Source organism: Bombina bombina, chromosome 4 (genome assembly GCF_027579735.1).
Source record: "Bombina bombina isolate aBomBom1 chromosome 4, aBomBom1.pri, whole genome shotgun sequence".
Lineage (NCBI taxonomy): Eukaryota > Metazoa > Chordata > Amphibia > Anura > Bombinatoridae > Bombina > Bombina bombina.
The window spans coordinates 392,688,680-392,710,690 of NC_069502.1; the positions used below are offsets into that span (position 1 = coordinate 392,688,680).

The window sequence follows — 22,011 nt, forward strand, 5'->3', positions numbered from 1 at the left end:
ATGTCATTATACAGCCTATACAAGTAACTAAAGGTAGTTTTATATCATTTTTATATAATTTAGAAATATATTTGTATACATAGTACCATTAGAAAGATAGTACAGTACTGTAATCAGAAAGTTAATATTTGTTGTTTTAAATAAATAAAGCCTAGCATTTGCATTTTAGAACACAAAAATCCAACCAAAGACACGGGCAGAGAAGATTTTGAAAAACGGAAAGAAAAATTGTTTTGATCATTTTATTTCTAAAAAAATATTAATTGAAAGTTTGTATTTCAGAACAAGTTTGGATTTTGGAATTCCTGATTGAGGATTTGTATATATGTTCACAAAAAAGTGTAATACCTGATGCAATGAAAATCAAATACGCTTTGTAGCAATCTGTGCAATAATATAAGATAAAACAAATTACAGTATATAGGGCCAGATTTCGAGTGGAGCACTTACAGTTATATGCTTGCGATAAGAGGAATAATGCAGGCGATTGTGCGCATCTGGTTTTCCACCCGTATTACAAGTTGAAAGTAAATGCGATCGCTTGAGCGCAATTGCTATTTATGCTAGAATGATTACCATATCCACAGAGCTCTGGTTAACTGTTTCGTGAAACAAAAAAGTGTCTCAAAATACATCAGAATACATAATAAGAACATTGAATAAAAATAATAATAAAAAAAAAAAAAGTGCAGTGCAGTACTCCCACCACAGAGGTCTCTAAAGATGTATATGTACTGTATGTGTATATATATATATATATATATATATATATACACAGTATATAAAAATATATATATATGTGTGTGTACATATGTATTTATATCTGTATATACTGTATGCATTAACAGATATATTTTATGTACATACAAACACATAAATACATATGTATACATATATAGACATATATATGTGTATTGGAGCCCTTTGCAGTTAAGTAGATGAAAACATGAAAAAACATATTTATACAATATTCATATTTAATAAAGTTTTTAACTATGTATTTACTGTAAATATTTCACATTCCTATGTTCTGCACATAACAGAATATGTTCTAAGTATTTATATATATATATATATATATATATATATATATATATATATATATATATATATATATATATATTTAATCATGTATATATATATATATATATATATATATATATATGTATAAATATATAGGTATAAATGTATAGTGTACCAAAAAAAATCATATATATGTAGAAGTATTTAAATATTTAATATTTAAATAGAACATATTCTTCTATGTGAAGAACATTGGAATGAGAAATATTCATATTTTCATGTTTGGTTCTAAGAACTTTAAATGCACCCTGCTGACTTCGCAATGCTAACTCTGCTACATATCTGTCACTAATTTGCTTTTTCAGATAACAACAGCAAAACAATGCATTTTATACTTGTTTTATGACAGTGACTAGCATTGATGTCCAGATTGACTCCTCCAAAAGAGGTTGATGGTAGGTGGAAATAAATTGCAGTAAAAGGGATGTTAATTTGTTTTAAAAACATTAAGACTTGGATGATATGATATTCTATAGCAAAACAAGAGAAATGTCTTGTAATTACAAGGTGTTTACTCTTTCTTTAAGCTCTTGCTCAAATGCACAAAAAATTGGAAAAATTTTGGTTTACAATCTTTCAATAAATGTTATATTTTATTGTTCAATTTGGGTGTTCTTTCTGAGTAAGGTGGTACAATCATTTTGTGCAGATTTTGTTTCCAGTTGCCAAAGGATGTATGAAATAGCTGTGTTTGTCTGTTGAAACTGCCACTTATACTAAAAATAGTATTGGCTAATGAAAAGTGATGCAAACAAGAGGCAGCAGCAGAAATCAACCTCCCAATGTGTTTGTGTGTGTGTGTGTGGGGGGGGGGGGGGGTCTGGCTTGGATTACATGGAAACAGATTTTGGTGGCAGATAAAAAAAAACATAGGCTCATCAAGCCTACCATTTTCCTATCAACTAAGTTTGATAGCTGTATGCTTATGTTTGTCTTTACATCTCTAACACAATGAAATGTTATCAGCTGCTTGCCAGAGTATCCTTTAAGGTACTGAAATTTATAATAATGAATTTAAACTCTGCATTTAATGTTAGTGTCAGAATCTATGTGTATGTGGTGTGTGTATGTTGTGTGTCTGCATGTTGTATTTCTGCTGTGTGTCTGAATCTAGGTGTATGTAATGTGTGTATGTTTTGTGTCTGCATGTTGTATGTCTGCTGTGTGTCTGAATCTTTGTGCATGGGGTGTGTGTATGTTGTATGTCTACATGTTGTGTTTCTGAATCTATGTGTATGTGGTGTGTGTATGTTGTGTCTGCTGTGTGTCTAATGCATGTGTATGTGGTGTGTATATGTTGCATGTCTGCATGTATGTGGTGTGCGTATGTTGTTGTGTGTCTGCATGTATATGGTGTGTGTATGTTGCAGACATCCCAACTCTCCCGGAAGGTCCAGGAGTCTCCCGCATTGAAAAAAGCTGCTCCCTGACACCTGCAAATTAAACACAATCTCCCAGAAATAGCGGTGCCAGAGAAAATCAAATTTGTGCCTGCACTTTTCATTTCTACCTCTAGGTGTCACTGTTCCGTTTTAGCTTAATATAAATAGTTTCTGCGTTCCTCTCTAGATTTTTCGCCCCCTTCCTGATCTCTAGTGCGGTGCAAGACCTTGCAGACCTGATATAGGTGAGTTGTGCAGACTCCCATACTTTGTACAATATAGAGTTTAGGAGTCTGTACAATATAGAGTTTAGGAGTCTGTACAATATAGACTCCCAAACTCTATATTGTACAGACTCCCATACTCTATATTGTGCAGACATCCAAACTCTATATTGTACAGACTCCCAAACTCTATATTGTACAGACTCCCATACTCTATATTGTACAGACTCCCAATCTCTATATTGTACAGACTCCCATACTCTATATTGTACAGACTCCCATACTCTATATTATACACAGACTTCCAAACTCTATATTGTGCAGACTCCCATACTTTATATTGTGCAGACTCCTAAACTCTATATTGTGCAGACTCCTAAACTCTATATTGTACAGACTCCCAAATTCTATATTGTGCAGACTCCTATATTCTATAGTGTGCAGACTCCCATACTTTATATTGTGCAGACTCCCATACTCTATATTGTGCAGACTCTCATACTCTATATTGTGCAGCCTCCTATACTATATAATGTGATAACATTTTAAACTATTTCATAATTAGAGCACTGAGGAATTCTGAATTGGGGGGGCTGGGGGTACAATAGTGAGGTGGTGCAGTGAGGTACTACACAGAGGTGGTTCGGTGAGGTACTATAGTAAGGTGGTGCAGTGAGGTACTATACAGAGGTGGTACAGTGAGGTACTATACAGAGGTGATACAGTGAGGTACTATAGTGAGGTTGGCATGCAGTGAGGTAGTATAGTGAGGGGCGCGGGGGGGCACCTCCCTGAAATGAGTTTTTGCAGGTTGGGATGTCTGATGTTGTGTGTCTGCATGTATGTGGTGTGTGTGTGTGCATGTTTATTTGTATGGTCTGCAGTGTGTGTGTTGCTGTGTATTTAAGACGCTGTGTAATGTGTGTTGCTGTGTGTGCATGTTTATTTGTATGCTCTGTAGTGTATCAGGTTTTTGGGACAGACATCAGGCTTCCACTCTCAGTGAGTGTTGAATTTCTAAGAGTACTAAAAAATGTATTTATGACACAAAATTTACAGGATTTTTATATATATATATATATATATATATATATATATATATATATATATATATATATATATATATATATATATATATATATATATAGATATAGAAAAAAGGATACGGAGGGGACGCAATTGCTATGAGCTTCTAGAAAAGGGCCATATAGTTCCAAAATAAATACTAGTATGGCTGCAATTGAATTTGTGGTGCAGACCCTTAAAGGGCCACTAAACCCAAAATCTTTCTTTCATTATTCAGATAGAGAATAGAAATTTTAACAACATTACAATTTACTTCCATTATTTATTTTGCTTCATTTTTTAAATATCCTTAGTTGAAGAAAAAGCAATGCACATGGTGAGCCAATCACACAAGGCTTATATGTGTAGCAACCAATCAGCAGCTAGTGAGCATATCTAGATATGCTTTTCATCAAAGCATATCAAGAGAATAAAACAAATTAGATAATATAAGTAAATTAGAAAGATGTTTAAAATTGCATTCTCTTTCTAAATCATAAAAGAAAAAATGTGGGTGGCATGACCCTTTAACTAAATTTCATGGTTTAGTAAGAAAGAGAAAATCCTGGAAAAAATAGATGCCAGGATAAAAGACAGGGAAATCAGCACTCTTTTAAAAAAGTTTTATTAAGCTCAAAAAAAATATATATAATTCTGTGTATCCAAAATGAAAGCTGTAGTGGTTTCAAGAGAGATCAATCTCTGACAGATGAATCCTAGGACAAAATTATCTTAGGAATATACTTAGCAATAGGTAAATACACAAATGACCAAGTAGTGTGTGTAATAGAAACATAAAACATAATAGTTAACAAACCTGACCGGTCAGGGGTAAGTGTTCAAGCATGAACAGGATATATTAATAAAAGACGTAACTTCTATTAAATATTAGACAAGGGTATCTCATTGTACTCACAATGCTATAGATGCAGTATATATCTAGGGAAACTATAGTCAGACTGCTATTTCTTACTGCAGTCGGCACCTTGTAGAAATATAAGGCAAACTGCCGAGCAGATATCAAACTGGGAACAAGAAAATTTCTTTCTGACTATGTACCTCAAGATATAATTCAGGTATATATGATACAAGTTTGAGCAAAAGCAATGTAATGATTGTACAAAGTATAACTGAGATATATTAGTGAGGAACAATTATCAAACTACTACACCCTGCTGCGTACGGCACCTTATCAGATAAGGCTTAATGCCGGGCAGGTATTTTGGATACACAGAATTATATATATTTTTTTGAGCTTAATAAAACTTTTTTAAAAGAGTTCTGATTTCCCTGTCTTTTATCCTGGCATCTATTTTTTCCAGGATTTTCTCTTTCTTACTAAACCATGATATATATATATATATATATATATATATATATATATATATATATATATATATATATATATATATATATATATATATATATATATATATATATATATATATATATATATATATATATATATAGTTGTCAACAGTCCCTGGATTTTGTTGTATGTCCCTGGATTTTTTTTTTTGTACCTGAAAACGCTACCTCTTTTGCCCAACATTTGATGTGTGTATATACACACACACACATATACATACAAACATATAGATAGATAGATAGATAGATAGATAGATAGATAGATAGATAGATAGATGTAGTGTATTATTTAAATATAATTCATTCATAATGGAATATTGTTAATATTATTGAATGGGTTCAAATATATTTATCTGCCTAATTTTGATGCTGTGTTGTAAAAATAACCATATGCCCAGAATATGTTCCAGAGACTGGGTAGGCAGTAAGAGCTTGGTGCTGTAATCTGTATAATAAGTTATGGATGTCTAAATTATACTATTACTATCAAATGGGTGTGTTTTGATTGCAGAACTGAGTAGGCAGCACAGTTGAACAGTAGGTCATCAATACTCCAGTCACCCAGACATCCCAACCTGCAAAAACTAATTTCAGGGGGGGGTGGCTTCACCCACTACTGCACCACCACCGCCGCCGCCCCCCTCCCTCCCAGTTATATATTGCACACCTTGAAACCCTAAATAAGATAGAGACTTATTATTACAGTAGCTTCCCAATAAAGTCACATTAAAAAAAGTAGCTTTATTGCACAACCACATACAACAAACCTATTTTTCAGTGATTGTACGCTTGATGAATACTTAAAGGGACAGTATACACTCATTTTCATATAACTGCATGTAATAGACACTACTATAAAGAATAAGATGCACAGATAGTACTGATATTAAAATCCAGTATAAAACTGTTTAAAAACTTACTTAGAAGCTCTCAGTTTAGCTCTGTTAAAAAGGTAGCTGGAAAGCCCACTGCAAGTGGGAAATAAGACCCCCCCCTCCCCCCTTCTTTTGCATATGAAAAGACCCTTTACAGTTTACACAAACAGGAGCAAGCTGGAGAAGGTAGCTGACGATATTCACATAAAACTTTAGGGCTTGGTTAGGAGTCTGAAAATCAGAGCAATGTTATTTAAAAATAAGCAAAACTATACATTTAAGAAAACAAAAAACTTTATGGGCAATATAAATAGATAATCTACAAAACATTAATGCAAAGAAAAAAATGAGTGTATAATGTCCCTTTAAATATTTTAGAATACAACGTTTAATTACGTGCAGTAAATAAGGTAGTATTTGTGTTTTTATCAGTGGAGGCTTTTTTGTTACTGATGCATGCTTTGAGGGTTCTATAACGTCCCAGCAACTAAAGGCATTACTTAAAGAAACACTTTTCCGGATTTGGGCCACATTGGATCATGGTACTTGGAGTTTCAGGGAGATTGCATTCCATTTGCTGGCATCAGGGAGCCGCTATTACAATCAGGGAGACTCCCTGAACTTCAGGAAGAGTTGGGATGTCTGAGTAACCCGCTTGCTTGCTCTGCTGCAAAGTGTCCCTGGAATTTTTTTTTTTTTAAATGTTGGCATCTATGTACGTTCCAATTTACACCTGTTATCAAATTTACTACATTCTCCTGTTATATTTTGTTGAAGGAGCAGCAACACTACTTGCAGCTAGGTGAGCCAATGGCAAGAGGCATATATTTGCAGCTAGCTCCCTATGTGCAATACTGCTCCTAAACCAATTTATGTATGCTCTTAAACTAAGGATACCAAGAAAACAAAACAAATTGGATACAAGTAGAAAACCCTTAAAGGACCAGTAAACACAGCAGATTTGCATAATCAACAAATGCAAGATAACAAAACAATACAGGAAGAGTTGGGATATCTGAGTAACCTGCTTGCTCGCTCTGCTGCCAAGTGTCCCTGGAATTTTTTTTTTTTAAATGTTGGCATCTATGTATGTAGATGTTTTTTGTTGTTATTATTGAGAATTTAATTTATATTACATCAGTCTCATTTTTTAAGCCATTTCACATCCATGCTCCTGTCCCACATATCATACTTTTTATTGGGGGGGGGGGGGGGGGGTGTTGGGAGGTATGCACTGCTGGAGCTAGCTGAACATATCTGGTGAGCCAATGACGAATGTGTTTAGCCATTAATAAACAGCTAGCTCCCAGTAGTGAATTGTTGCTGCTGGGGATATACATATACGTTTTAACAAAGGTACCCTAAAGAACAAAGTAAAAGTGAATTTAAAAATAGCAAGTTCTGTACTATGAATCATGAATTTCCTATGTGCTTGTTTTGGGGTGGAATGGAGTGGGCGGGGCTATGCAAAACATACATAGTCATAGCTCTGCTGCAGTTTCCCTGATTTTTTTTTCAAATGTTGGCAACTATGGTGTAAACACATTGTTATTGCATGATCTGATTTTGAACATTGGTGAGTGTAAAATAATATGCCCGTATAAAAAATGGCCACACAAAAGCAATTTACATTAAACAGCCAAACCTACCCATACGTATCGTCCAATCAGCTTTGCGCTCTCATTGCCCAATAGTATGCTACCTTACTACATGAGTTTTGAACTACGCTGTTCATGGTCAATTTTCCAGCTCTATGGCGGACTGCTTTTTAACAATATTTGTCACGCAGTATGGATAAAGATTTGGTCCGACAGTGCCTAAGTTATCACGGCCCCACCTTACTGTCTTTGCTAAAATGTGAACAGCACGAACATGCAGGATTTAAGCAGCTGTTGGGGGATTTGTCAAAGTGGCCGCAGTACAGGTAAGAGAGGGCTGCGCACGTTTAAAGAACCTTTAACCCTACGGGTGCTACAAATTGATTTGTAAGCACTTGATAAGTGGTTGAAATCGGACAAACTGTTAAAGTTTTTCACTGATTTCAATTTGTAAACAGCTTGTTAACATAAAATACATCTTATAGCTTTTAAATTCTGCATACTGCTTCTTAAATGTGTTTTTGCAATGTTGCATTTGTGTCTAACTTTTTTGTGTTTAAATAGCTGAGCTCGAAAAGCGTTTAGTACTTTTTTTTTTGGGGGGGGGGGGGGTTGTAAATGCTTTGCTGCACAAAATGTAATGTTTATTCCCTTATCCTAAATAAGCAAGTCCATGCTTTATCCACTGGTTTGCGGCGGTGCATTGCTATCTACTATATTTTCATATTTTGGGCATGTAAAATTCCAGCCTTAGAATGTATTGTTTTTGCAGTTTTATAAATGGGTTATCTGTGCAGTTACCCCCTCTATATGGCAAGCGCTACAGAACTTGGGGGTAGTTACAAGTGAATTATTAGTTATATAATATTAATTCAAGCTTGCCCATTTGCTTTGTATACAAAACTTTATACCAATCTTTTGTTGCACAATTCCTTATGTTTCCATTATTAAACAGGCACTCTAATTCACAGATTAATTGCTCAAAGACCATTTTTTTTTTTTTTTTTTTTTTTTTATTTAATCGGAGTTTCTTTGTAACAACTTGTTTAGCCCATTGCAGGACATAGTTGGTGATTGGTGGGTACATCAGTTCTTGACAAATTTGTTCCCAATATAGAATCCAGAAATTAATCTCAAAGTCTTGTATGCTATTATATTACACAACAGTATGTTGTAAAGGTACTTGTTAAATGGCTTGGTTTTCCTTTAGGAAAGAGAGAAAAATGGATAATATTGAAATACAACAATTTGTCGCAAGAAAAGCTGACCTTCTTTTTGCTGCTTCTTGGAATGCCCAAGCAACTCCTGGTTCCCAGGAATCAAATGAAGGTATCTATTAAAAACATAAATAAGCATGAAAAATATATACCGCATGTATCTTCGTAAAAAAATGTAAATGTATAGAAAATATGAATCAGAGCTATCTTTTTGTTAGCTGCTTCCAACAGTATATTCAATGTTTCTTCCTAATTGTTTTCTGTTTCGAATCCCAGGTTAATGCCTTTATTCTATCCTTCAATTTTTGTTAAATCTCAGTAAAAACATGTATCGTCTCAGCTATTGTAATGTTTTGACTGCAACAATGTTACTGAAAATTGGTGTACACCGTATTTTTAATGCAACATGACATATATTTTTTTTTCTTTCATTATTCATGTAAAGCATACAATTTTTAAACCGTTCCAATTTACACCTGTTATCAAATTTACTACATTCTCTTGTTATATTTTGTTGAAGGAGCAGCAACACTACTGGCAGCTAGGTGAGCCAATGGCAAGAGGCATATATTTGCAGCTAGCTCCCTATGTGCAATGCTGCTCCTAAACCAATTTATGTATGCTCTTAAACTAAGGATACCAAGAAAACAAAACAAATTGGATACAAGTAGAAAACCCTTCATCTAAACTGCTTGGGACTGTAAAAGGTTTGGATTTTGGAATATTTGCATCTGTAAAAATGAGACAGTTTGGAGAGAGTGTAGAACCAAGTTTGGATTTCAGAATGTTTGGTATTCTGGATTTGGGGATTTGTACCTGTAATAGAAGTAATTTGTTAAGTTGTTTAAAATTACATGCTCAATTTGACTTGAAAAATGTGGGTTTCATATCCCTTTAACAGAAATGAGAACAAAAAGGAAACTGAAAAATGAGAAAGAGAACAGTAACATTTCTTAAAAGAAAACAAAAAGTTAAAGGGACAGGAAACCCGAACATTTTCTTTAATGATTTGGATAGAACATACAATTTTAAACAACTTTCCGTTTTACTTCCATTATCAACTTTGCTTCGTTCTCTTGTTATCCTTTGAATGAACAGCATTGCACTACTGGCAGCTAGCTGAAAACATCTAGCTAGCCAATCAGTAGAGACAAATGCGTGCAGGCACCAATCAGCAACTAGCTCCCACTAGTGTGGGATATGTGCATATTCATTTTCAACAAGGGATACCAAGAGAACAGCTCTTAAAATGACATGCTCTATCTGAATCATGCAAGTTGTATTTTGACTTTCCATTTCCCATTTACATGTATTACCTCATTCTTTTTGTATCCTTAGTTGAAGAAAAAAACCTACGTAGGCTCAAGAGCAGCAGTGCACTACTGGGAGCTTGCTGCTGATTGGTGGCTGCAGATATATGCCTCTTGTCATTGGCTCATTTGATGTGTTAAGCTAGCTCACAGTAGTGCATTGCTGCTCCTTCAACAAAGGATACACAGAGAATGAAGCAAATGTAACAATAGAAGTAAATTGGAAAGTTATGTAACTGGTATGTGCTAAATGAATTGTGTAAGAAATATTTTTAGGTTTCATGTCCCTTTTAATAATTTGGCATTCTTTTGATATAAATAATGTAGTCAATGAAGCCAGAATTATGTTATGGACTAGTAAAGGTCTGGCATATTTGTTCCCATATACATTGATTCAGCACATTACTTTGGGACTCGCCAACCAAATACGGGGTAGGAATCGAGCACATCAGTTGTAAGCCATTCTGCCCAAGTGGATTTGCTTAAAGGGCCATGATGCCCAAATGTTGAAACACTTGAAAGTGATGCAGCACAGCTGTAAAAAGCTGACTAGAAAATATCACCAGAACATCTCTATGTAAAAAAGGAAGATATTTTACCTCTAATGTCCTAAGTATTCACACCCCATTGTAAATTACTTTAAGCAGCAAATCAGTATGCCTGTTCCGGGACATGCAAGTGAGTGAGCCTCATGCACACTCATGTTATTTCCCTATTCAGTTTAAGGAGGTTTACTATGAAATCTCATGAGAGTTAAAGGGACTCTGAACCCAATTTTTTTTCTTTCATGATTCAGATAGATCATGCAATTTTAAGCAGCTTTCTAATTTACTCTTATTATCAATGTTTCTTCATTATCTTGCTATCTTTATTTGAAAAACAAGAATGTAAGTTTAGAAGCCGGCCCATTTTTTAACAACCTAGGTTGATGCTGATTGGTGGCTAAATGCACCCACCATTAAACACGTGCTGTCCAGGGTCTGAACCAAAAATTGTCTGGCTCCTTAGCTTAGATGTCGTCTTTTTCAAATAAAGATAGCAAGAGAACGAAGAAAAATTGATAATTGGAGCAAATTAGAAAGTTGCTTAAAAATTACATGCTCTATCTGAACCATGAAAGAAAAAATTGGGGGGGTTTAGTATCCCTTTAGTGAAATCTTATGAGATCACAGTAAGAGTTCATGACCTTAGCACTGCTGATGCTGCTGGTCATTTCTTCTTCCTCCCCTCCCCCCCCCCCCCCCCCCTGCAGCTATACCTATAACTTTTTACACAGCACTTACTCTGGTGAGCTGAAGTAAAATATCTTCCTTTTTTACATAGAGATGCTCAGGTCATCTTTTTAGTTATGTTGTATCAATTTCCAGTGATTTAGCATATAAGTATTATGTCCCTTTAACTGTGATAAATTCATATACATCACAGCAACCGTAAACATGCCCTCAGGCCTTCCTAACAGGCCATATTTTGAGGTTATCTGAACTAGAGCACAGGTGAAATAATCAGCTGATTAGTTAATATGGTTATTTACCTGCTCTCATCCAAGGTAATGGACTGTTGGGGAGGCCTGAGATTAGGTTTGAATACCAGTGATCTAGGACTATTTTGGTATATTTCATGCCACCATTTCCCCGCCAAAATGCAATCGTATGAAAAAAATATTTTTCACAAACTTTGGGTTTCTCACTGAAATGCTTTACATACTGCTTGTGCAATAAAGACACAAATGATTGTAAAGTCTTCTCCCCCAAGGCAGAACATACAGTGATCTGAGATGCCATCACAGAAAATGCAGCATGTCTGCAGAAAGAACAAGATAAATGCAGGCACTGTTACTGCTTTAACTTTGCAGCGCTGCTTCACATCAGGCTGTTCTCTTTAAACAGAGCTGTGTTCTGGCTGCACTGTGTAAGTTTTCATTAACACAGTGCATCCACAGCAAAGTGCTGTTTGAAGTGAACAGTGAAATATGCAGGAGAGCTGCAAAGCAGCAGCGCATTGATTGTTGACTGGCTCTCTGATTTTTTTTTTTTCAAACCTGCCCCCTAGTCTTTCCCAGTTTGCAAAGCATTTTTTTCTGAATGTAAGACATTCTTATGAGCAATGCATCTTTTTTTTATTACTACATTTCTATGTTAGGCTAAGAGAAAAGGAAGCAAATTTATTCAGGAGACATTTTAAAATTTATTTTAAAATTGCTTTATTCTCCAGTTAACCAACACACTGCAATTGGACTGGTGCTTTAATGGAACTGCCTAATTTAAAATTGAATTATATTTAAAAATAACCTGCAGAAAAAAAAATTTCACTAAAAAAATCTCATCACAATAAGTTAAAAAAATTCTGCATCTGGGGTCTTCTCTGGGATCCCCTTTGTTTGTAAGTATCAGACATGCATGTTTTTTGGTTATTAGAATGCCACTAATTGCAGTTGCCAACAACACTTCTGAAATTCCCAGCTGTTTAGGGGTTAATTAGTTAACTGGTTAGGGTGATAGTATTGTAATGTATGTGTTACCCTCCTTCCTCACACCTCCTGGATCCCTCTCAAACAGCCCTCTTCCAGTCTGCCAGTATCCAGTTTAGGCTTTGTTTTTTCCTCCAGTGTACTGATCCCTCCAACTCTCGCCCCGCCTTTTAGTTGCAACCATCTTTGGTACTGGCAGGTGTCTGCCAGTACCTAATTTATATGCCATTTTTATATATACCTGTATATTAATCTAATTGGTCCCCCATGGGCGTCTAACACTGTTCTATGTACGCCCACATTTTGCTATGCGCATGCGGCTATGCTCAAATTTCCTCCATGATCATATGCACGCTCACGATAGCGGCATGCACATTTCAAAGTCTAAAGGAAATAGTTTCAGTGACGTCAATAAATTGAAACAACGATCGGACAAATTGCTCGTTAAAGTCATTGGGGAATACACTGCTGGCAAACGGCTCATACGATGTCCGCAGTGATACTAAATAATGAATCCAGTGATTCAATGTTTAGTATCGAAGCGGAGCTAGTATTATTGTGCATGTGCAAAAGTTAGTATTTCACATGCGTGAAAAATTGGGTTCACAAGAACGAGCACGGATAAAGAAGTATAGAGCGGGTGGGACCTCTCTTACGTGTAAGACTAATAGATATGGAAGCTAGCAGGGGGCGGAGGAAGCTAGCAAAAGGCACAGAATATCAAATATAAAAATGATCAATTTCAGAACATTTTCAGGGAAAAACTTAGCGACTATACTGTATGTAAGTCTTAGAATCCATAGCATTATTTGAGTATTGTAAAATTAACTCACTTTAAACAATGTTCCAATTTACTTCTCTTATCTAATTTGCTTAATTTTTTAGATATCCTTGTTGACGAAATAGCAATACACATGAGTAAGCTAATAACATGAGGCATCTATGTGCAGCCACCAATCAGCAGCTACTGAGTCTATCTAGATATGATTTTCTGCAAAGAATATCAAGAGAATAAAGCAAATTAGATAATAGAAGTAAATTAGAAAGTTGTTTAAAATTGCATACTCTTTCTAAATCATGAAGGAAATAATGTGGGTGTAATGTCCCTTTAAACTAAATGGCCTGGGCCATAATAGTTAAAAAAAAGACATGCTATAATTAACTCTGCAAAGGGGTTCAACACACAGTAGAAGTACCATTCATGACCCACAGATCACTGCTGGTCCCAGACAAAGGAGTAAACAATGGCACTATGATGGGCAATTCCCACTAATATATTTTTCAAATATTGTGATGAACAAATTGGTAATTTGCTGCTATATTGTGTTAAAATTGTAAGTATATATCATACTATGTGGGTTGGTGCTTTGCATTAAGGATATATTACAACAAAAAGTGTGGATACAGAAGAATCCACAGAAAGAATGCAAAAACAGCACTCTATGCCCAGACTCCAAGGCAAGGAGGTCTCCGGGCAATGATTAAAATACAACTTTTATTAAGTAGGTTAAAGATTTGCAAAACACAAAAAAATAATAAAATCAACACTGAGAGGCTGCATCCAAATGTGGTGATTAATGATTGTATCAGGATATATATATATATATATATATAATTTTATCTAAACCCCCCACATATTAGATAAATGAATGAGCCAATCTCCCACTAGAAAAAAATATTTTATATATAGTAGAAGTGGGTTTGATATAATGATCACAGTAGGGTGGTGACACTGTTGATCACATCCTAGGTGCAGTTGATAAATGCCTGCAGGGCTTGGGTGAAATAGTGAAAAACAATAAGAGTGGGTAACGACTGTGTGGCAAGAGGTCTTAGGTGGAAATAAGCTGTTCACTCTTATTGACAACAGATACTGTCTAGTGACTGGAATTACACCAGCGTGGAATACAAATGGTTTAAAAGTAGCAACAATGCAGGGTAATGTATTTATTCACATAGAAACTTGGTTGGAAACAACAGGATTAAATGATGGCTTACAATGTGAAAATCTTGTGTTGATCACAGGTTGATCCAACTGGTGTGTAACTATTACTACGGAGTAGCTACAAGGCTACATGAAGATCACACTTTAATAAGAAAGTGATGGAATGTTTTGATGTTCAGCAATGTATATAGAATGTTATGCTTGTATACATGAAATTGCTAACCCTTAAGATGAGGACATCCAAGTTGGATACAGACTGTTGGTATATCGCTCATGACTGTTCTAATTTACTGCATAATAGCAGCCAACAATTAAATAGTATCCAGCCTTAAAGGGACAGTCAACACCAGAATTTTTGTTATTTTAAAAGATAATCCCTTTATTACCCATTCCCCAGTTTTGCATAACCAACATTGTTATATTAATATACTTTTTACCTCTCTGATTAACTTGTATCTAAGCCTCTTCTGACAGCCCCCTGATCACATGACATTTTATTTATTATCTATTGACTATTATTTTTTCCAGTTAGTGCAGTGTCTGCCACAATCCACGGGCGTGATCACAATATTATCTATATGGTTTACATGAACTAGCTCTCCCCTGTTGTAAAAAACAAATAAAAAGCATGTGATAAGAGGCGGACTTCAAGGGCTTAGAAATTATCATATGAGCCGTCCTAGGTTTAGCTTTCAACTAAGAATACCAAGAAAACGAAGCAAAATTGTTGATAAAAGTAAATTGGAAACTTGTTTAAAATTACATGCCCTATTTGAAACATGAGTTTTTTGGGGGACTTGACTGTCCCTTTTTAAATATAAAAATATGACCAAACGCCCCAATGTCAATGCGGTTAATCTTGGCTATGTTATCCAGATAACCGCATACCGTCCCTCAGGGAAGGAATTAGTTTATGTGATACTAAGAAATTGTTGCAACTATGTTGTCAAGAGCCCCTTGTATCGTATTGTCCGTTGGCTGTATTGATATCAGCTGTATGTCATAAGAGGCTGACATGAAATTTAGTTTACTGAAACAACTGCTATGGCATTCATGTAACTATGCTGCTATGTTGGTTCTGCATAATATATGCAGTTTAAGCTATGCCAAAAAGCATTTTTAAGTAATTTTATAGAAATGGTACAGCTGTATTGTCGACTGCTGGTCCCGAGTGGGAATCCCTACTGATCCAATCTGCAGCGCTAGTTTCATGACTTGGACATATAACTAGAGCTAATGAATTAGACTATTATGGCCCTTTTAAAGGGACATTATACACTAGATTTTTCTTTGCATAAATGTTTTGTATATGATCCATTTATATAGCATATACAGCCTTTTTTTTTTTTTTTCTTTTTTTTTTTATGTATAGTTTTTGCTTATTTTTAAATAACATTGCTCTGATTTTCAGACTCCTAACGAATCCCCAAGTTTTAAAGTATACTGATGTATACCTGCTCCTGTTTGTTTAAAGAGTCTTCATATGCGGGGGGGGGGAGTGTTTTTTTTTTTTTTTTTTTTTTTTTTTTTTTGCTATACAACCACTTTCAGTGAGTGTTCCAGCTAACCCTTTCAACAGAGCTATACTGGGAGCTTCTAAGTAAGTTTTTTTTTTTTAATGGTTTTTATATTGGTATATGTGCATATTATTCTTTTATAGTAGTGTCTATTACACTGAGTTATATGAAAATTGGTGTGTGTATGTTCATTTAACAATGAAGATTGTTTACTTTTTTATTTACCGTTAAAGGACCAATAAACACAGATTTCCATAATCAACAAATGCATGATAAAGACAATGTAATAGCACTTAGTCTGAACATCAAAATAATTAGTAGTTTTTTTTTTGTTTTTTTTCTTGAAAATGTTGTCTATTTCCACTCCTCCTGTATCATGTGACAGCCGTCAGATATTTACAAATGCATATACATATATTCTGTGAGTTCTTGCACATGCTCAGTAGGAGCTTGTGATTTAAAAAGTTAAATATATAAGGGGGCGGAGCTGGCCGCTGCTAAGATGGCAGCTTAAATCCTTAGCTCCGTAAACCAACATACACAGTTATGCCAAATATAACATAAAAATTACAATTTATGCACTCAGAACCGAGATCACTAATCCTGGAGAGATAATACCTCTAACAAAGGCTGTTTAGCAAAGCTGCAGTGGGCGGAAACAGTGCCCTGGAAGAGCTATGAGCCGCCATAAGTGAGTGGACGAACGGGAGAGCACTATAACAAATTATGTCCCCGGGCACACATTACAGTCTGCGTATATCAGAGGCACAGCTCCATGTAACAGCAGCTGGGTGAGACCGGCCGGACAAATAAGCTGAGAGGCGCCAGGAGCTGCAAACCCACACGCTATAAAGTAAGTGCGGCCCGGTCAACGGGGACAAAGAATGGACACTCAGACACAATAAAAAAGGGGCACTGTTTAACCTATCCTTAAGATAAGACAAGTTAGAGATGGGCTGAGAATGACACACTAAAATAGCGCTAGAGGGATACAAGGCCGCAGGAGCTGTGACGCAGCAGCTTTTACACTGCAGTGTATGTGAAAGTCGGAGAGAGCAGGCCCTAAAACTGGGGACTACAGGAGTAAAGCACAGCTTCCTCATTGTTTAAAGTGCAAGGTCAACCACACTTGGACTCACACAGGGGAGACAGGCCTATGAATACCGGCCCATATGCCAAATAAATCACAAAGACTTATAGCTAAGGTTCACATGTGAATCAGGCTGCATATTCACTACAGTGGGCGGTGTGAACCAATATAGAGCAGGACACAATATTTAGGGGCAGCAGAAATAGAGGCCCAATCTTCATAATGGCAACCAGAAAGCCTCTGAAAAGTTTAAAGCCTACCAAGTCTATGCAGATGAAAAGTACTACTGTGGAATCCTTTTTCAATCAATCAAGCCAGCACTCTACTCCCACAGAACTAGAATCCACAAGAATATTTTCACCATTCTCTCAATCTCCAAATAGACATAATAAAGAGCCAGATGCTCTCTCACAGGTCCCCACATCTCTACTATCATCCCTGGCCTCAAAGCAAGATATCGCGGAAATAGTGAGAACTTGTATGAGAGAGGAGATGGCAGATTTGAAACAAGAAATGCACACCATTGGATTCCGTGTGGACACTCTGGAAGACTATACAAACAATATCCAAGAAGAGGTGAACCAAATTCAGGAAGCCACAACCTCACAAGCAGACCTGATAGAAGTTCTTCTTGACAAGATAGAAGATCTTGAGAACAGAGGACGCAGGAAAAACCTGCGTATCAGGGGAGTCCCGGAATCGGTGCTACCGAAAGATCTACCTACATATTTAACAGCACTGTTTGCCCACCTCAGAGGCGAAACATCCAACATGGAAATCAACTGGGACAGAGCGCACAGAGCCCTAAGGCCTAGACCGCCGGACAAAGCCCCACCTAGGGACATCATAATAAAATTTAAGCAATTCAGAGAAAAGGAAGAACTCCTCAATCTGTCTCGCAGAAATCAACCAGTCAAGTTCAGAGGAACGGTACTTCAATTTTACACTGACCTCTCGCAGAGGACATTGCAGAGACGGAAGGAACTGGCACCACTAACAACCTTATTAAGAAGTAAAAAAATATTGTATAGGTGGGGATTCCCCTTTCATTTATATGTTCTACATGGAAATTGGAAACTCTCTTGTACCAAGATATCCGAAATACCGGAGTTCTGTGCCGCTCTTGACCTGGAGCCACCATCAGACCCGTCGGACGCAGACCAACAGCCGTTGCCACAGCGGAAAGAACGACAGAAAGATGCCAGCAGAGAACGTAAAGAATCTCGCTCAGTAGGGAGCATCTCCCCCAAGGGACTCCAATCACCTCAGGCAAAAAAGGTGGCTCAGCTGTCGAGATCTACCATTCAGGACAGAGGATAAAGAGTCTGGTGTTTGTCTGGATGGGTAAAATATGCTTAATGAATGTATGACTATGTATAGACTCTATACAGTAGCAAATGTACAGAAGAATGTGTAGTATAAACCTAGTATCTTTGTTAAATTCTGTATAACATCGCCTTGGCTTTTTATGGAAGCTATTAAGGGGTGCCAAGGTCCTCATGGGAGGGCCCATCTGATTAACAAAAGACCTCGGCACACAAGAAATGACTGAAAACTGTGTTAGGAAGGTTGGAAGTAGAGTCAGACTATATCAAGAGACTTCAATTGTTGCTGGGACTTCTCAGAACAAGGTCAAAGGTTCCATTAAATGTTTTATATTATGTTTTGTAAGAATCAAGTTAATTGTTGGTTTACACCTCTTGGTTTAATAACAGGTGAAAATAAGATCTAGTACTATATATAAATTATACTATAGACATTTCATTGTGTGTCTTAGTAACAATTACGACTCTTTTTAGTTACTGTTATTTTTTATTGCTTTTGTTTTTTGTTTGTTGTTTTTCTTACTCAATTAGAGAACTCTAAAATTTGCAGAATACATATCCTGTTGCATCACTGAATAATCCAAGTTTAAAGCACTATCTATAAGTTGTATTGCATTTGTACTCAGACTTAGTGTAAGTCATATTTAGCAAAAACGGAAATGAGCAAAATAATTAACATTATTTCCCAAAATGCAAAGGGATTAAACTCCCCACAGAAAAGATCGATAGCACTTTTAGATCTGTATTAAATAAAGGGTGATATAATATTCCTTCAGGAGACTCACTTTAGGAAAAGGAACAAACCTAAATATCTAGGGACAAGATACACTCAGCATTTCCATAGTTCAGCAGATTCAAAGAAATGTGGGGTCAGTATCTTAATACACAAGGACATCCCCTTAAAACACATACAAACCACGTCAGACACTGAAGGTAGATTTTTAGGGGTGTTTGGACTCCTTTATGGAAGCCCAGTGACCTTGATAAATATATATGCACCCAATACAAGACAGCTCCCATTCTTCAAGAATATTTTTAATAAGATAGTAGATTTCTCTAGAGGAGTGACATTCTTGGGAGGGGACCTCAACATAGCACTAGACCCCCAGATGGATAGCTCATCCACCACAAATAGAGCCTTAAAACATGTAACCAAATGCCTAGGGAAGTTAATGAGAGACTACAATCTGTACGACGTCTGGAGGTTTATAAACCCTTCCAAGAAAGATTATACCTTTTTCTCATCACCGCACCATACTTATAGTCGAATAGACTACATTATGACTAACCAATGCGGCTTAGTTACCATACGGACATCAAAAATCTCACACACTACATGGTCAGATCACTCTGCGGTGATAACACAGCTACACTGGCCTAACATACCGATACACCCCTTTATTTGGAAACTAGATGACTCAATACTAAACACGCCTAGATACACTGAGGGGCTGGTCAAATCACTGAATGAATACTTCACGATAAACGCGCAGGCAGATAGTGACCCGTTCATAGTCTGGGAGGCACACAAATGCTATATGAGAGGCGAATTTATTAAAATCAAATCACAGATGAAGAAGGCATCCAGACAGCACTATATAGATCTTTCAAACTCTCTATCCCAAATAGAATACCAACACAAACAAGACCCACTAAATACTGAAGTGCTCATAGAATTACAGAAAGCTCGAGAAGCCCTTAGAGACCTCCTAACTAGGGAACATAGCCTTACGATAATAAAACTCAAGCAACGCTACTACTATGAAAGTAATAGAAGTGGCAAACTGCTGGCACGGGCGCTGAAACTTAAAAAGCTCAAAACTTATATCCATGAGCTGAACACACGATAAACGTAAAGCAAAGGCAACACCAGATATCCTATCCCAGTTTGAAACATACTACACAAAATTGTATAATATACAAAACAAAGACGCTGTTAGCCCCACACTACCAAATATATCATCATATTTAGAAAAGTGCCAATTATCAGAGGAACAGACTAATGAGGTAGAAAACCCACTAACTACTGAAGAGATAGCAATGGCAATTTCCAACCTGAATACAGGAAAAAGCCCCGAGTCAGATGGCTATTCCGTTCAATATTATAAAAAATTCTCCCCTATTTTAATACCACACTTAAAGAAGATATTTAACCAAATATCAGAAAACACGTCATTCCCCCCAAGTATGCTAGAAGCGCACATCACAGTGCTCCTAAAACTTGGGAAACCAGCCACTACCCCCCCCAAATTTTAGGCCCATATCCCTATTAAATGTGGACGTGAAAATTTATGCGAAAGCGCTAGCAGCGAGACTCAACAGGTATTTACCGGAACTGGTTCATATTAACCAGGTCGGATTTGTGCCTCGTAGAGAGGCACGAGATAACACGATAAAAGCCATAGACCTTATAGAATATGTCCAAAAAGAAAAGATCCCTACCATATTCTTGGGAATAGATGCTGAAAAGGCCTTTGACAGGCTCAATTGGTCTTTTCTACGCCACACTCTCTTATTAAATTCGGAATAGGGCCCCATATGATAGAAAAATTTTTTGCATTATATTCCGATCCTTCAGCCAAAATCAGATTAAATAACTCACTCTCAAATACCATCACTATTAGGAATGGAACCCGACAGGGATGCCCCTTATCCCCCTTATTATTTGTGTTGGCCATGGAAGTGCTAGCTAGTAATATACGCAATAATAATGCCATTACGGGGGTTAGAGTGGGGGACACGCATTATAAATTATCGCTGTATGTGGATGACCTTATGCTGACACTGACTGATCCACTATCCTCCCTAACAGCGCTACAGAAGGAGTTTGACCTGTATAGCTCTCACTCCTCCTTTAAAATTAATACAACCAAATCGGAGGTTTTAGGAGTAGCGGTGTCCGGAACACTGATACAAGAAAACTCCTTGAAATACCTGGGGATATATATAGCAAAAACCAAAGAGGAACTATTCACATTAAATTACACGAAACTGCTAAAAGAGTTACAGAGAGATAAACAGGTGGAGAAGCAAATATCTCTCTTGGCTAGGTAGAATCCACGCTTTTAAAATGTCATTTTTACCGCAAATATTATACATGTTTCAAACAATACCCATACAGCTTTCGAAACTGTATTTAAATAGGCTCCAAAACAATGTCAACGCATTCATATGGCAGAACAAAATGCCTAGGGTTTCTAAGAAGACTATGTATAGAGATAGACACAATGGGGGCCTGGGTGTCCCCAGTCTAACATATTATAAACAGGCATCCATTATGACTAGAATAATAGACTGGAGCAAACATTTCAAAGATAAGGAATGGGTAATATTAGAACACGAACTAGCAGATACTTCAAGTCTGAGTAGCCAATGTTGGCTGCGCAAGCCACAGAGGAAGCTATGCAGCTCAACGCCAAGAACAGTATTGGAAACTTTAGAGAGATGGGATTCAATACTGAAGAATACAAACGACATCTCATCTGTTCCATCTCCCCTAACTCCTTTACTGGTAAACACTGACTCCCCAATGGCCTATAGTATCA

At 36.5% G+C, this 22,011-nt stretch overlaps 1 protein-coding gene across 1 annotated transcript in view; it reads left to right on the forward strand.

Moving 5' to 3' along the window:
- Positions 1-7,708: 7,708 nt before the first annotated feature.
- TTC14 (tetratricopeptide repeat domain 14) overlaps positions 7,709-22,011 on the forward strand; it is a gene marked incomplete in the record, with an annotated part of 160,893 nt that continues 146,590 nt past the window's right edge. Inside the window, 2 exon segments of the mRNA XM_053711842.1 lie at positions 7,709-7,921; positions 8,806-8,924. Of these exon segments, the coding sequence (XP_053567817.1) occupies positions 7,788-7,921; positions 8,806-8,924 (253 nt within the window).